Here is a 16,109-nt window from a genome sequence, read left to right on the forward strand (position 1 = left end):
ACAACAGAAAGCTGCGAACAAAGAATGTAGGGAGAAAAACAAGGCTGTGAAGAGAAGTGCCCAAAAAGACAAAAGGGATTATATTACCAGTCTGTCAAGAGAGGCACAGTCAGCAGCCGTGCGGGGCGACACAAGAACTGTGTATAGAATCACGAGGACTTTGACAGGAGGGTTCAGCAATAGGTCAACAGCGGTTAGAGGAAAGAATGGGAGAATATTGATAGAAGAGAAAGAACAAATCAATCGATGGGCAGAGCATTTTAGAGAGACTTTAAATAGATCAAATCCTGAAGAGGTAGTTGAAATAGAGGAAACGAGTTTTCAGATGGAGGTAGAATGTGGGCCTATCATAGAGCGAGAGATAGAAGAGGCTATTAGACAGACAAAAGCAAACAGGGCACCAGGTGAAGATAGAATAACCACAGAAATGCTAAAAGCCGACCTGAATATGAGTGCCGGGATTCTAAAGGAGCTATTCAACAAGGTGTGGGAAGAAGAGAAGGTACCTGAAGCATGGAAGAAAGGTATCATCGTGAAATTACCAAAGAAGGGTGATTTGTCTTTGTGTGGTAATTGGAGAGGTATAAACTTGTTATCAGTGCTCAGGAAGGTTTTCTGCAGAGTTCTGTTACAGAGAATAAGACAAGCAGTAGAAGAGATCCTGAGGGAAGAACAAACAGGATTTAGGAGTGGGAGAGGATGTGTTGATCAGATATTTGTACTACGTACGATAATGGAACAATCTCTTGAATGGAACTCACCACTGTTCATTAATTATCTCGATTTCGAGAAGGCATTTGATAGTGTCCACCATCCATCTCTCTGGAATATCTTAAAAATATATGGATTCCCTTCGAAAGTGATTAACATCTTCAAAGATATGTATGCCGGCAATAAGTGTTGTGTTCGCCATGAAGGACAGCAGAGCGAGAACGGGAGTTAGACAAGGGTGTGTTATTTCGCCCATTCTATTTCTTGTGGTCACAGATTGGGTGATGCGGAAAGCCACTGAAGATAGGCCAAGAGGGATCGCATGGGGACCCTCTGGTCATATTGAAGACTGTGACTTTGCGGATGACATCGCCCTGATTTCAAGCTCTCAGACGGACCTCCAAGAGAAGACTGATAGAGTAGGTAGAGTAGCAAGGTGCGTAGGACTTAATATCCATGCCGGTAAGAGCAAAATAATGAAAGTAAAAACAGCCAGCTCGACGAAGACAGTGTTATGTGACGTAGAATTGGAGGAGGTGAACGACTTCAAATATCTTGGTAGTTACATATCGGCTGATGGCAATATTCAGAAGGAGATATCTACCAGAATTGGTCTTGCAGCAAATGCATTCTATAGACTTCAGAATATTTGGAGGTCAACCATCTTTCAAATGAAAACCAAGGTAGAGATCTACAGGTCGAACGTCCGCTCTGTGTTGCTCTATGCGGCGGAAACATGGAGGACCAACAAGAAGATAGAAAGTCGGCTTCGGGGCTTTGAAGGAAGGTGTCTTAGGCGAATTCTTAACATACATTGGCCGCAGCGTATCACCAATGTTGAAGTGAGCCGATTAACGGGCATCAACAATATAGTGGATGAAGCCAAACAATGAAGATGGAGGTGGCTGGGGCATGTGTTGAGAATGGATGCTGACAGACACCCTCGTATTGCCCTACGATGGACACCACAAGGAAGAAGGAGGAGAGGTAGACCATTGGGGACGTGGCGAAGGACCATTGAAGAGGAAATGAAAGGTATGGGAATGAAGTGGGATGAAATCTGCTGTCTCGCTCAAGAACAAAATGAATGGAGGAGAGTGGTTGGCGCCTTATGCTCCACAGGGAGTGAATAAGAAGAAGAAGAAGAAGAAGAAGAAGAAGAAGAGAAGGATGAGGGGGGATTTGATAGCTGCTTTCAACTACCTGAAAGGGGGTTCCAAAGAGGATGGATCTAGACTGTTCTCAGTGGTACCAGATGACAGAACAAGGAGTAATGGTCTCAAGTTGCTGTGGGGGAGGTCTAGGTTGGATATTAGGAAAAACTTTTTCACTAGGAGGGTGGTGAAGCAATGGAATGGGTTACCTAGGGAGGTGGTGGAATCTCCTTCCTTAGAGGTATTTAAGGTCAGGCTTGACAAAGCCCTGGCTGGGATGATTTAGTTGGGAATTGGTCCTGCTTTGAGCAGGGGGTTGGACTAGACCTCCTGAGGTCCCTTCCAACCTTGATATTCTATGATTCCAAGCTTGCTAGGTGATGGCACTGTGAGCAGGGCTGGATTACCCAATAGGCAGACTAAGCATGTGCTCAGGGCATCAGCAAAGCAGGGGGCACCAAAAAAAAGAGTTGTTTTTTTTTAAATTTGATATTTCAAAAAAAGCTTCAAAGTAGTCAATATGGGAAAAATCAGAACTTTGTTAGACTTCCTTACACTCCACTACACACTCTTCCCCCATTTTTTGATTTTCTTTTTATTACTTATCCCCACCTAAACCAGGGGGGCGTCCTACTAATGTAGAGCGAAATAATGTGAGGAAATCAGAGACTGTAACTGATCATCCTACTCCTGGTGGTAAAACAGACATTGTTCTAGAAGGTGTGAGAGACTGAACCTGCTCATGCTGTAAATAATAGGAGAAAAGATCCTGGTATGTGGGTTGATTTCAGTACCGATGATGTAGTTGCTGGATAGGTCGTGGACCAAATGACTGTCAACACCACACTGGGCCATTTGAGAAATCACGTCGGACTTCTACCAATGGCAAACAAACAAGATATTGGCCACAAAAATAATTTTCTGCATGAAAGCGAATGGTGAGAAATACACTCAAGGATGGCTACTGTATTCACCATCAACAGGGTCTGTGTACTGCTTTGTTTGCAAACTTTTTGCATATAAACCTTCAACATCCTGGTTTGCTGCAGATGGATTTAGTGACTGGCGGAATACTGTTTTAATTGAACAACATGAAAATAGCACTACTCACAGAGATTCAATGTTGACATATTTAAATCGAAGACAGGGCTTTGGATTGACACAAAAATTGGAACAACAAATTAAAGGGGAGCGTGAATACTGGCAACATGTCTTGCAGCGTGTTATAGCTTTATTCAAACATTAGCTGAACGTGGTCTGCCTTTCCAGGGATCAAATGACACATTTAGATCATTGCAGAATGGAAATTTCTTGGGATTGTATACGAACGTGCAGGCAGGAAACCTAGGCAAGTGCGAGCCAAAGTTGTCGGAAAAGTCCGTAGACCTTGTATAATTGTTACCATTGCGTGAAACCGAGGCTGAGGTAAGCAGGCTCTGGCGAGACTGGAGTCCAGGATGGCCCCAATGAATTCTATTCCCTGTGTGGGAATCAGAGTGGATTTCTGTATATGGATCATCAGGCCTAGACGCAGGAATAGGTCCTTGTCAACGCCCATATGACTGGTAACTTGTGCCCCGGTGGTCCCTCGAATGAGCCAATCGTCTAGATATGGAGAACGTGTATCCGACGGTGGCGGAGAGAGGCGGCGACTACAGCCATGCACTTTGAATACACTTGGGGCTGTATAGAGGCCAACCAGGAGGACCGTAAACTGGAAATATGACGGTTGGCCACGAACCGGAGGTACCGTCTGTGTGGAGGATAAATGGAGACGTGAAAATACGCGTCCTTCATATCGAGGGCGGCATACCAGTCTCCGGGATCCAAGGATGAGATGACGGTCCCCATGGATACCATGCGGAACTTCAGGTGTATCATGAATTTGTTGAGTTCCCGCAGGTCTAGGATAGGTCTGAGACCTCCCTTAGCCTTGGGGATTAGGAATTAGTGGGAGTAGAACCCTTTGTCCCTTTCGTCCTTTGGTACCTCCTCTTTAGCTCCGATGGTGAAGAGCGTCCGCCCCTCTTGCAAGAGGAATTGCTCGTGAGAGGGGTCCCTAAGAGGGACGAGGATGGATAGGCTTTTGCCCCATTGGTGGTTAAAAGGACCCTGATTTTGGCCCCTTTGGGGTCCTGACTGACACCTACGACTGCCTCAGCAACGCCTGCTGGCAAAGTCCTGTCTTTGTCTAGGCGCAGGGTAAGGGCGGTGAGGCTGGGGGCGGAAAGGTCGGCGCTGAGTCACCGGCGTGTGCATGCCGAGAGGGAGCGCATAGTGACCTTGCTGTCCTTTAGGCTTTGCAGGTTTTTTTTGTTTTTTTTTGGAGAACAGGCCTTTGCCATTGAAGGGCAAGTCCTGTATAGTGTGCAGCAGCTGCGAGGGAAGGCTCGATAACTGGAGCCATGAAATGCGCCTCGTGGCAACACCCGAGGCCAGAGTCGTGGCTGCGGAGTCAGCTACATCCAACGAGGCCTGGAGGGAAGCTCTCGCCACCTTCTTCCCTTTTTCCAGGAGGGCAGCAAACTCTTGACGGGAGTTCTGAGGAACCGACTCCGTAAATTTGCCCACCGTTGCCCATAGTAGCGGCTAAGCAGGGCTTGCTGGTTTGCTACGCGAAGTTGCAGGGCCCCTGCCGAGTACATCTTACGGCCCAGTAAGTCCATTCGCCTAGCCTCCTTGGATTTAGGGGCTGGTGCCAGCTGGCCATGGCGTTCCGTCTCATTGACGGACGGGATGACAAGGGAGCAGGGGGGAAGATGTACATATAGGTACCTGTAGCCCCTGGAGGATACCATGTACATGCGTTCGACTCCCGTGCCCGCGGGCGGGATAGTAGCTTGAGACTGTCAGAGGGTATCCGCATTGGCCTTGATCGTCGGAATGAACGGTAGGGCCACTCTAGTGGGGGCGTCAGCAGACAGAATGTCTATGACCGGATCCCGTGTCTCTGAGACTTCCTCCACTTGGAGATTCATATTGAGTGCCACTTGTCTCAGGAGGTCCTGATGGGCCCCCAAGTCGATTAGAGGAGGCCCGAAGAGTACGCTCCTGCCCGCGCCTCATCTGGGGAGGAGGAAGAAGAAAGGCCGGGGACAAGCGGGTCCTGTGTGGGCTCGCGCTCCTGGACGACCTCCTGATCCGGTGGGATGTGGGAGTCCGGTGGCTTCCTCCGTACCGATCGGAGGGGGGCGGCTAACTGTTGCCTCTGGCACCTAGTGCTCTGACGGAACAGAGCGAGATGGGATCACAGGTAGGCCTTTGGCCTGATGGCACGCCCAAGATGTACAGGGTGACCACTGATGGGGTCAGGGTCCTGGGCCTGGGTCACCTGGAAGACTCTGGTGTGCACATCCGAATCACAGTCCTGCGCATATAAACTGCTTGCGCAGGACGACACTAATGCATGTCTGGATGGCCATGGAGGAGCTAAAAAGCCCTGGGCAGAGTCTCCCTCTCTAGCTGACGTCGCTCAACGCGGCACCGGGGATCGGTACCAGGAGGCATACCGGTACCGGGAGCGAGAACGGGACCTGCGACCGGAGCGGTGCCGGGAGGTCGACCGAGATCTCGAGGCTCGACATCGGGAGTGGCAACGGGAGTCCAGTGCCTGGAGCGGTGCCGGGAGCTGGATTGGCGCCGAATGTACCGGGCCGGCGAACGGGACGCTGATTGGTGCCGAGAGTACGACCGGTACCGAAATGGAGAACGGTGCCGGGACTGCGAGCGGCGTCGGCACCTGGATTGGCGACGGGACCGAGAACATCTGCGGGACTGCGATTGTGAACGGTGCCACTCTGCGGTGCCGACGCAGGGTGGTCTGATCAAGGCAGGCTTGCCGATCGACTATATAACCCGCACCGGCGGTGCCGGGGGTTGAGGCAGTGCAGGCGCTGTCATTGCAATCAACTCCCTCGACGTGGAAATGTCTCCGGCGTGGAGGGAATAGTGAGCTCAACCATGGCTCGCACCGGGGAGCGTTCAGGTACCGGACTCGACGGCTCTTGCGTGGCCAGAGTCAACGGTGCCGATATTGTCGGTGCCATGGCAGGTATCGGAGCCGGGCGGTCCGACTTAGTATAGCGCTCGGGCTGCGGAGCAGGCGGCTCTGACGCAGCTTAATGGTGAGCTCAACCACGGCTCGTACCGGGGAGCTTTCCGGCACCGGACTCGACGGCTCTTGCGTGGCCGGAGTCGACGGTGCCGATATTGTCAGTGCCACGGCAGGTATCGGTGCCGGGCGGTCCAACTTAGTATAGCGCTCGGGCTGCGGAGCAGGTGGCTCGGACGCAGCAGGAGTCTTGTGCCTCTTCATCCTCCAGGAGAGGGATCCGTGCCGAGCGGACGGCGGTGCCGGCAACGGCCGGTGCCAAGAGGCCTTGGCGGTACTGGCGATCCAGTGCCGAGGGAGCGCTTCTTGAAGACTGACCAGTGCTCGGTGCTGAGAGCGGAGGAGTAAGAGCTGCCTCCCTCAGGAGCTGCTTGAGACGAAAGTCTCGCTCCCCTATTGTTCTCGGCTTAAAGGCCTTACAAATGCGGCACTTATCTGTTAGGTGAGATTCCTCGAGGCACTTAGGAGAGGATCTCTTGTTGGCATCGGCTTGTGGCTGGCCGAGCACGGTTTGAAACCCTGTGAACCGGGCATAGTACCCAGCACCGGGTGCGGGGAAGGGGATAATCCCCGAACTCCTGTGAACTATATACACTAACTATACTACAAACGAATAAAGTTAACTACAACTATATAAATCTGAACTATATATACAAGAATTAACAAGAGAAACTACGAGTAGCTAGGGAAGTGGAGGTCAGCTAAGCCGCGCTCCACTGTTCCAACGACCGACACGGGCGGTAAGAAGGAACTGAGGAGCGGATGGGTCAGCAGGGGTATATATTCGGCGCTATAGCGGCGCCACTCCAAGGGGCGCCCAGCCGACCCACCGAGTGTTGCTAGGGTAAAAATCTTCCGACGAACGTGCACGCGGCGTGCACACACCTAACTGGAATGCATATGAGCAATCACTCGAAGAAGAACTGCCCAAAGGAGCCGCTCCCCAAGGGGCAAAGAGTTCTGTGGCACCTTATAGACTAACAAACGTATTGGAGCATGAGCTTTCATGGGTGCATGACAGTCAGATGCATGTAGTGGAAATTTCCAGAGGAAGGTATAAATATGCAAGCAAGAATCAAGCTAAGATCAAGGGTGATCTATTTGTGGTTACTAGCTCGCCTGGAATCCCACTGGTGAGAAAAGTGAGATTTTAAATGTATTTATTGCTATTTGCTGTGTCCTCCAACAGCCGAGTGAAAAACGTGAAGGAGCCCACCTATAAGAGGTGCTCTTTCCTGTTTGATTCATAAACACCTGTGCCAAACTGGGAACATGGGTCAGTTGAAACTCTTGTGATTTCAGTGGCTCTTCTGCATTCTGCTTCAGATTTTGCTCTTGGAGAATGTATCCACTGTGCTCAGCAAAGTCAAGTCCGCCCCTCACAATGACCGTGCTTGAGCCTGTCTGTCCATCAGACCCCCAGAATTTGGTCTCTAATTGGTATATCTGGTACCCATTCATTCTGATAATGCAGCTTAGAATCATAGAATCTCAGGGTTGGAAGGGACCTCAGGAGGTCATCTAGTCCAACCCCCTGCTCAAAGCAGGACCAAACCCAACTAAATCATCCCAGCCAGGGCTTTGTCAAGCCTGACCTTAAAAACCTCTAAGGAAGGAGATTCCACTACCTCCCTAGGTAACCCATTCCAGTTCTTCACCACCCTACTAGTGAAAAAGTTTTTCCTAATATCCAGCCTAAACCTCCCCCTCTGCAACTTGAGACCATTACTCCTTGTTCTGTCATCTTCTACCACTGAGAACAGTCTAGATCCATCCTCTTTGGAACCCCCTTTCAGGTAGTTGAAAGCAGCTACCAAATCCCCCCTCATTCTTCTCTTCTGCAGACTAAACAATCCCAGTTCCCTCAGCCTCTCCTCATAAGTCATGTGCTCCAGCCCCCTAATCATTTTTGTTGCCCTCCGCTGGACTCTCTCCAATTTATCCACATCCTTCTTGTAGTGTGGGGCCCAAAACTGGACACAGTACTCCAAATGAGGCCTCACCAGTGCTGAGTAGAGAGGAATGATCACATCCCTTGATCTGCTGGAAATGCCCCTACTTATACAACCCAAAATGCCATTAGCCTTCTTGGCAACAAGGGCACACTGTTGACTCATATTCAGCTTTTCGTCCACCGTAACCCCTAGGTCCTTTTCTGCAGAACTGCTGCCTAGCCATTCGGTCCCTAGTCTGTAGCAGTGCATGGGATTCTTCCGTCCTAAGTGCAGGACTCTGCACTTGTCCTTGTTGAACCTCATCATATTTCTTTTGGCCCAATCCTCTAATTTGTCTAATTTGCCCTTCATGCAGGGCTGTGACTTACTGGCCAAGGGCTCGTCTGGCAGTTGGTTGGCACCAGAAAATGTGCCTTTCCCAAGTGACATTCTTCCCTGGATCACAGTGACTTTTCTGAAGGACTTTGTCTCATAGTGTGCAGCCCGTTGTGGCTCTCTGGGCTCTGCTGAGTGGAGCAGCAGCAGGATTTCAACAGCTCTGACTTCTCGGCAATACCTCTCCACGCCGCAGCCACCTCCTCTGTCCTCCACCAGCCTCCCATCCAGACTGAGGGATTCGGGCGGCATCGTTTGGTCCCATCTGCCAGAGGCTTACCCCCCTCTGACACCATGTCAGGATGGTGTGTGTAACCGTGCAGGACTCTCACGGCAGCACCTCCTGCTGGTCATCTCAGGGAATTAGCTTCCAGCCTCCAGAGCGCCCTCTGTTGGCCGGTGTCCCGCTGCTGCTTGGCCCCCATGTCCCTCCCTGCACTCCGGTGCCCCGTTATCTGGGGTGCTGCCCCCTGGCAGTACACCGCTCAGTCTCAGGGTCTCTCCTCTCCTCGGGGAACCCCCACCCACTATCCCCACCTCACCTCAGTCGTAGGCTACTGCCAGTCACACACTAGCCCCCGTGCCCTGGGGCAGACTGCAGTGTGAGCCACTCATCATAGGCAAGGTTGGGTCTGGACCTGCTGCCTCTCTCTGCAACCCAGTGCCTCTATGGGGCCTTGGACAAGGCCCTGCAGCCCGGGGAGTTGCCAGCCTGGAGCTCCCCAGCCCCTCTGGTCTTCCTCCAGCCCTGCCTCACTCTAGGCACCCTGAGCTTCCCAGCAGCCAGGCCCCTCTCTCTCTGAAGGCAGAGAGAGACTATGTGGGCTTCTGGCTCGCAGCCTCTTATAGGGGCCAGCTGGGTCTGACTGAGGCGTGGCCCAAGCTGTTACTGCCTTCCCCAGTCAGCCCAGGCTTTCCTTCCCAGCCTCAGCCCTCTCCCAGGGCTGGCTTTAGCCCTTCCAGGGCTGGAGCGGGCCATCACCCCGCTACAGTGTGACCCATGGGAGAGCTGGTACTGATTTCCTAGCCCCGGTTGCCTGGCCTGGGTCAGGGTTATTAAAGAACCCACACAGCAGAGGTGCAGCTCCATTGACTCCCATGGCTGCTGTTCCAGTGAGTAGCTCCAGCTCCCACTGAAGATAGTTTCAGGCCTCTGAAAATCAGGTTCTAGTTGTCTCACCCAGACACCCCAGAGTAATGGATGCTTTCTCCCTGTCAGTACCCGGCCCAAGCCGGGGGAGCTAACAATCCAACCAGCAGACCAAATTCGGTGATGAATCCTGGTCCCGTGCCACTTGAGGCACGTTACGCATATGCTAAGAAGTGGATGCTTTTGAAAAAATAGATCTGAAGCTCACTGTGCCTCAGTTTATCTATCTTTTAAAATGAGCATAACAAAATGTGCCGTGGAGGGGTGGCATCAGACTGCTCAGAAAATGCTTTGAGCTGCGCAAATAAACAGAAACACAGAGCAACGTTGTGCCACAGAAGAACATGTCCCAGGGACTGAGTGTTTCCTGCTGCTCTTGCTAACATTTTGTTATTAAACATGGTCCTGCAGTAAAGCCTCCGAAATCCCACAGAGAGAAATACTCAGGGGCCATCAGCTCAGTCCAGGGAAGCAGTGCAAGGTGCCGTCAGATGCTGCTGCTGGAGAATGACATGGGAGAGGGAGGAGAGCCACAGACAGAGAAGATTCTTCCCCAAAGGTTAGCTAATCCTCCAGTGAATTACACTGCGGCTGGGGCTGATTAAGAAGGATTCCGATTCCACTAGATCAGTGAATAAAACCAGCCCTGTTCATACTCAGGAGCAGGGGAATTTTTGTCATTTGCTATCTGCTCGATTTATTATATTTGTATTTATTGAGGGCAGGGCCCCATTGTGCTAGGTGCTGCGCACACAGATGGCGAGGGACAGACCATGCCCTGTGGTGTTTACAATCTACTTAGACCAGTGCTTCTCAAAGCCGGTCCACCACTTGTTCAGGGAAAGCCCCTGGCGGGCCGGGCTGGTTTGTTTACCTGCTGCGTCCACAGGTTCGGCCAATTGCAGCTCCCACTGGCCGCAGTTCGCTGCTCCAGGCCAATGGGGGCTGCGGGAAGGAGCTGCGATCAGCCGAACCTGCGGACACGGCAGGTAAACAAACCGGCCCGGACCTCCAGGGGCTTTCCCTGAACAAGCAGCAGACCGGCTTTGAGAAGCACTGACCTAGACAAAGCAAACAATATTACGCACAACCAGGGAACTAAGGTGCAAAGAGAATTGGCCAACGTTGCACAGTGAGCCAGTGGCAGAGAAAACAATTGAACCCCCCCCCCCCCCACTGCACCCTCAGGATGAGAGACCGGCTTCCCATTGCACAGCTAGAGATGAGGCAGCACACTCTTCGCAGAAATGGCTGCTCTTAGGCTAACCCTGGAAATGTACAGGGGTGGAGGGGCAGAGCTTATAAGCAGAGGTAACTATTAGTGTGTTTGCACTGGAGAAGGCTGTAATTAACACTGGCTTTATCCCCCACACATAGAGAGCCGTGCAGTGCATGCGGCATTATGTTTTATGAATACCCCAGGCTGAGTGCAGAGTATGTCGCGTTGATTAATGGTACCTATTAGACTTCATTCTCTCCCTAATTGGCATTTTTGTGTACAGTGTGTCAGCGTGAAGGTGCCCTCATTAGCCTGATTAGCACTCTTGTCAGTCACCTGTCACCCAGCCAGGCTTTCCTGCTCCCTGGAATGGCGACTGACTTTTCCCCGGGGTTTAAATATAGAGGCGCTACCGGCTTTTCTGAATAAAGCAAAGAAGCCACCTCCAGGGCCTGTCCATTTGTGTCCCTGCCGCCCACTGCCTCATCAATCACTCTCTGAGCACAGTGCCTCTGCAGGGAGGCAGCTGTCTCCGGGGATGGCGGCCCCATCCCTCACTTCGCTACCACTGAGATCAGCCAGGGGCTGTCCAATCTAGAGCTGAGCTGAACCTGCAGAGCTGGAGGATTTCAAACAGGGAGAGCCCCTTTGAAGTGCCTTGCTATGGTGACACGGTGAAGTGTCCCTTTAGATCTCAGAAGTCTTTTGTACTGGAGTTGGTGTGGGTAGGAAAGTCTTCCCTTCCCATAGTGTAGCACTCCGCTCTGATAGAGTATGGAAGCGAGGAGAGATTAAAAAGACTGGGACTGTTCAGCTTGGAAAAGAGATGACGAAGGGGGGATATGATAGAGGTCTATAAAATCATGACTGGTATGGAGAAAGTAAATGAGGAAGTGTTATTTACTCCTTCTCATAACACAAGAACCAGGTGTCACCAAATGAAATTAATAGGCAGCAGATTTAAAGCAAACAAAAGTATTTCTTCACACAATGCACAGTCAACCTGTGGAACTCCTTGCCAGAGGATGATGTGAAGGCCAAGACTATAACTAGGTTAAAAAAGAACTAGATAAATTCATGGAGGATAGGTCCATCAATGGCTATTAGCCAGGATGGGCAGGAATGGTGTCCATAGCCTCTGTTTGCCTAAAGCTGGGAATGAGTGACAGGGGATGGATCACCTGATGACCTGTTCTGTTCGTTCCTTCTGGGGCACCTGGCATTGGCCACTGTCGGCAGACAGGATACTGGGCTAGATGGACCCTTGGTCTGACCCAGTGTGGCCGTTCTTATGTTCTTATGGATCAGAGCCCCAGCACTGGAGTGACTTCAGACAAGACTGGACTGGACAGTACACCTCATCGGAACAATCCTGCACTGGCTGGATGGGGGCCTGTAGATGGACTCGAAGCCCCCTGTGCTTTTTTTTCATTTCTAACAGCTATGATTCCTGGCAGCCTCTAGGCCAGGGAGATCGTGGCACCTGGCAGCAAACAGCCTGCTTGTCTGTGAACACCCTTAAGGGGATCTGGGCTTGTTTGAAGCCGTGGAGCTACTGCAGCTGCCAACAAGACTAAAGGAAGAGTATACAGAGCCGCCACTGACGTACAGCCAAAGGCAGGGAGGACCTCTGACCTGGCAGTCTCTGCGTGTTTGTGTTACCTTACATCAAAGGCCGACCCATAGCAGGGACCCCACATGGCACCTCCAGGGGGAGCAGCAGCTGTGGAGGGGGTTAGCTGCAGAATCACCTTGGGGCGAGACACTGTCCGGAGGCCCCTTTGGAACGATGTTTGGGAGGATCCAGGACATGCAGTCTTACTCCATCCCAACCCCATCGCCCCCCAGCCCAAAGCCAGCAGGGTGGGGGCAGGGGGGACAAGAGGCCCCTACCTGTCGTAGTCTCCATTGCAGAGGGCTCGCACAGGGATGGAGAACGCCTGCCACACAGGGTTGAGCGTGTTCTTAACCACTTCCGTTTTGTGGCAGATGGTGAAGCTGCAGGACAGGGAGGGGCATGTGGTTATCCAACCAAGCCATGGGCTAACCCTGAGAGCCCTGACGCCTTCCTGGGGACTGTGTTAGGGGCGTCTCTGGCTGTGTGGGGCCTTCAAACCAAGCCCCTTAGCCTTCATGCTGCCGCGGACACTCGCCCGGCCTTGTGAACGCTGCCACCGAAGCTTTAGCAGCTGGAAAATCCTCTCAGAGCCTGTGGCCTTGTCTGGGGCCTGACCCAAAGACCGGGAGCCTTCCCATCACTCTAGCGGGCTTTGGAGCAAGTTCCCAGCCCTGCAGATGGACGTCCCAACATCCTCTCTGTACAGGCAGCGGCAGGGTGAAACTCAATTCGCTCCTGCATCCATGGGCCTCAGCCCAGATACACAGAGAGGGTCTAGGGCTGAAAGGGGAGACCAGCCTGCAGGGGCCGGTCAGCCTTTGGCCTCTCAGGGCCTGATCCTGAGAGGAGCTGAGTGCTCATGATTCCCATGGAAGTCAGTGGGAGCTGAGGGTGCTGGGTGCCCCTCGCTGTCACATCTAGGCACTGCTCAGACTCCGTAACCTCTCACGCTCAGGCCCTGCCCCTCTGGGGAGCACTCAGGGAGCACAGGGTCTCACCGTGCTATGGACCAGGCCAGCTTACAGCACCCACCCTGGGTATGAGCCTCCCAGATGTCTGCGTCCAGCAGGCCCAGGGTAAATGGGACGTGTCTCCAAGGCCCCGTGCAATATGCCGAACAGCACAGTGAAGGGAGGCAGTTTTGGGGGGGGGGAGACGGGGGGCTGCCTTTGATGCAAGCCTGCGGCATGTGCTCTGAATGGGAGCGCCAGCTCACCCCTGCCCTGTTTGTCTTTGATTTAGAGAGATCAATGGGATGAATGTCTCCGTTCTGCTTGGCACATGGCTCATTAAGCTTCTCATCCCCTGGAGGAATTACAGCCTCGTTTCTTCTCTCATCTGCCGGATTCGGGAGAACTCAGGAGGAATTTCATACAGCACCTTGTAATGTGCTGCGAGGGGAGGTTGGCTCCCCCCGCCCTGCTGCCTAGGGATGTACCAGCCCCCATGCCCAGCAGATCAGAGCTGTCACATGCACTTTGCATGGGTGTGAATGGTGGCGGGGGTGTGTAAGGGGGTTAATGCATGTTGCATCCCACAGGTTTGTCTGGGCTAGGAACCAAGTGGTGTTTTACATGGCAGGCACTCCCACCGCTGAGCACCCTGGAGCCAGCCATGGTAGCAGGTTGTGGCTGACCCCAAGGGTCCCTTCCCAGGTGACTTGAGGTGCAGCAAGAATTCTGCCATTAACCCTTGGAACGCCGGCCTTTGCCAGACTGCCAGCCAAATCAAGGCTGTCTGAGGGTGCTGTCTGTCCCTAACGCCTCACAGCTTTAGGGTGTCACACACATCACTGGGTGACAGCTCCTGGGTGCTGGCTCAGGCCTGAATTAAGCACCCATTCCTTCACACTGATCAGTGCACCAGGGGCCAGCCATAGCAGCAAACCCTTCCCCAGCCCTGTTTCCACCTGGGCTGCCCCTCAGGAGTGTGGAGGCCCAGCTAGCCAGCGAGGGCCTCTCCCACTCCCAGGCACCCACCCCCAGCTGAAGGATGCTGCTGTCTCTGCTCTTTGCCTGAACCAGGCAGAAGGCTGGAAGCAAGATGGAGGAACTTTGAGGGGGCCAGCATGGCGCCATGGCAGGTAGGTATGGGACCCCCACCAGGCCTGCTAGCCTGGGGAGGCGAGCGCTGGGCTGGCACTTACGTTCCATCCTCGTTGCTTCGGTAGAACACCATGAAGGGGTCGGACTTCCCGAAGAAATCCTTCTTGTCCAGCTTGTTGGCACAGAACTGCATTGTGGCCACGTCCTGGAGGGAGAAGCACACGTGCTGTGAGTGGCACTGGGGTCGGGGGTCACCACCAACCCAGCGGGCTCCGAAACAGCCCTGCACTCAGGGGGGTGGTCGAGGAGAGAGCTACAGCCCAATGGGTATGCTCTGCCCTGGGGCAGCCAGAGTGGCAAAGTGCAGGGGGGGTCAGGTCAGAACTGGGATGCACTGGAGGAATTGGGAGAGGACTTAGGACTGGGCTAATGGGGGCTGCAGGTTGGGACTGAGGGACAGCGGCAGAGCTGGGGGGGAGCCCAGGGCTGGGCTAGCAGGGACTGGAGGTTGGGAGTGAGGGGCACTGGCAGAGCTGGGGGCTGGGCTAGCAGGGGCTGGGGGTTGGGACTGAGAGAAAGTGGCAGAACTGGGGGCCTGCAGGGCTAGAATAGTGGGGGCAGGGCGGCTCAGGCCTGAGGGGCAGCGGCAGAGTTGAGGGGGAGCCCAGGGCTGGGCTAGCAGGGGCTGGGGGTTGGGACTGAGGGGCACCGGCAGAGCTGGGGGGCTGCAGAGGACTGGCATGGTGGGGCAGAGGTTGCGTGTTGATAAAGCAGCAGGACCGTGCAAGAGGAAGCCTCACAGCATTTAAGACCAGAAGGGTCCTAGACCATCTCCTGGCCGCCTGTGTAGCACAGGCCCTGAATGGCACCCAGCCCCCCTGCACTGAGCCCAAAGCCTGTCGTTAGGTCAAAGCATTGCTGTCCTCAGGAATTGAGGGGCCCTACGCCCCGTCAGTGGCAGCGAATTGATTTGCTGGGACATGCCCAGAGGGTCCCCGTGCTGCAGAGGAAGGCAAACTTCCCGAGGTCCCTGCCCATCTGAGCTGGGGGAAAGTTCCGTGCCGAGCCCACCCTCGCCTGCAGCCAGCAAGCTGGGGCTCCCCACAGCTCCACTAGGAGCAACAGAAAGGGGCTGCCGGGCAGGGGCGAGGCTGGTGACTTACATCCCAGTGCAGGAAGCCCAGGAACTGCCATGTAAAGCGCCACAGCTGGGCCCTGCGGGAGGCCTGGCCTGAGCACGCGCTATGTGTTCGTGAGGAGACACCAGCGCAGACGTCAGCCTTGGGGGAGGCCCCCTTTCTGGTGGCTGGGGCAGCTCTCGTTAATACAAGGTCAGCTCCCTCTGTGCATCCCACCCTGCTTGGGACACACCATGCCGCATGGCAGCCCACAAGGACCAAGCCCCATGCAGCCAGAACGCCCTGAGGCAGCAGCCTAAGCAGCGCCAGCGAGCCGGCAGCCTGGGCTGCAAGGGAGATGGAGCCCAGAATCGAGCAGCATCTCTAGGCCTCGGTTGGTGGCAGTCTGGGAAGTTCCTGAGGGCAGCAGAGATGAAGGGGCAGAGGGGCTGGGCTCATACACCTGCTCCCTATCAGGAAGTGGGGGCAGGAGAAACCCTTAACTGTACATTTCCTGATTCTCCCATGGCTGAGCTTTGCTCAACTCCATGTTCTGCGGGGGGATGACGTACCACTGAGCTGCCGGCGGGTTTTGCCACTGACTATGAGATGGGGGGTTCGGTGCTGTTGCTGGCTGTAGCGAGGTTAAACGG

At 53.7% G+C, this 16,109-nt stretch overlaps 1 protein-coding gene across 2 annotated transcripts in view; it reads right to left on the bottom strand.

The window, feature by feature from the left end:
• The window catches only part of LOC123370362 (copine-5-like), a 194,236-nt gene that overhangs the window by 93,019 nt on the left and 85,108 nt on the right, over window positions 1-16,109 (bottom strand). Inside the window, exons 1-3 of one of the 2 annotated variants that reach the window (XM_045016878.1) lie at window positions 16,029-16,107; window positions 14,440-14,543; window positions 12,569-12,673 (exon numbers count right to left, since the gene is read on the bottom strand). In XM_045016878.1, coding sequence (XP_044872813.1) covers window positions 12,569-12,673; window positions 14,440-14,531 — 197 coding nt within the window. In that variant the 5' untranslated portion in view covers window positions 14,532-14,543; window positions 16,029-16,107. Of the gene's footprint in view, window positions 1-12,568; window positions 12,674-14,439; window positions 14,544-16,028; window positions 16,108-16,109 lie in introns of those variants that run through there. The other variant, XM_045016877.1, reaches the window with a different exon arrangement.

The sequence above is a fragment of the Mauremys mutica genome, chromosome 4 (genome assembly GCF_020497125.1).
Source record: "Mauremys mutica isolate MM-2020 ecotype Southern chromosome 4, ASM2049712v1, whole genome shotgun sequence".
NCBI classification, from domain to species: Eukaryota; Metazoa; Chordata; order Testudines; family Geoemydidae; genus Mauremys; species Mauremys mutica.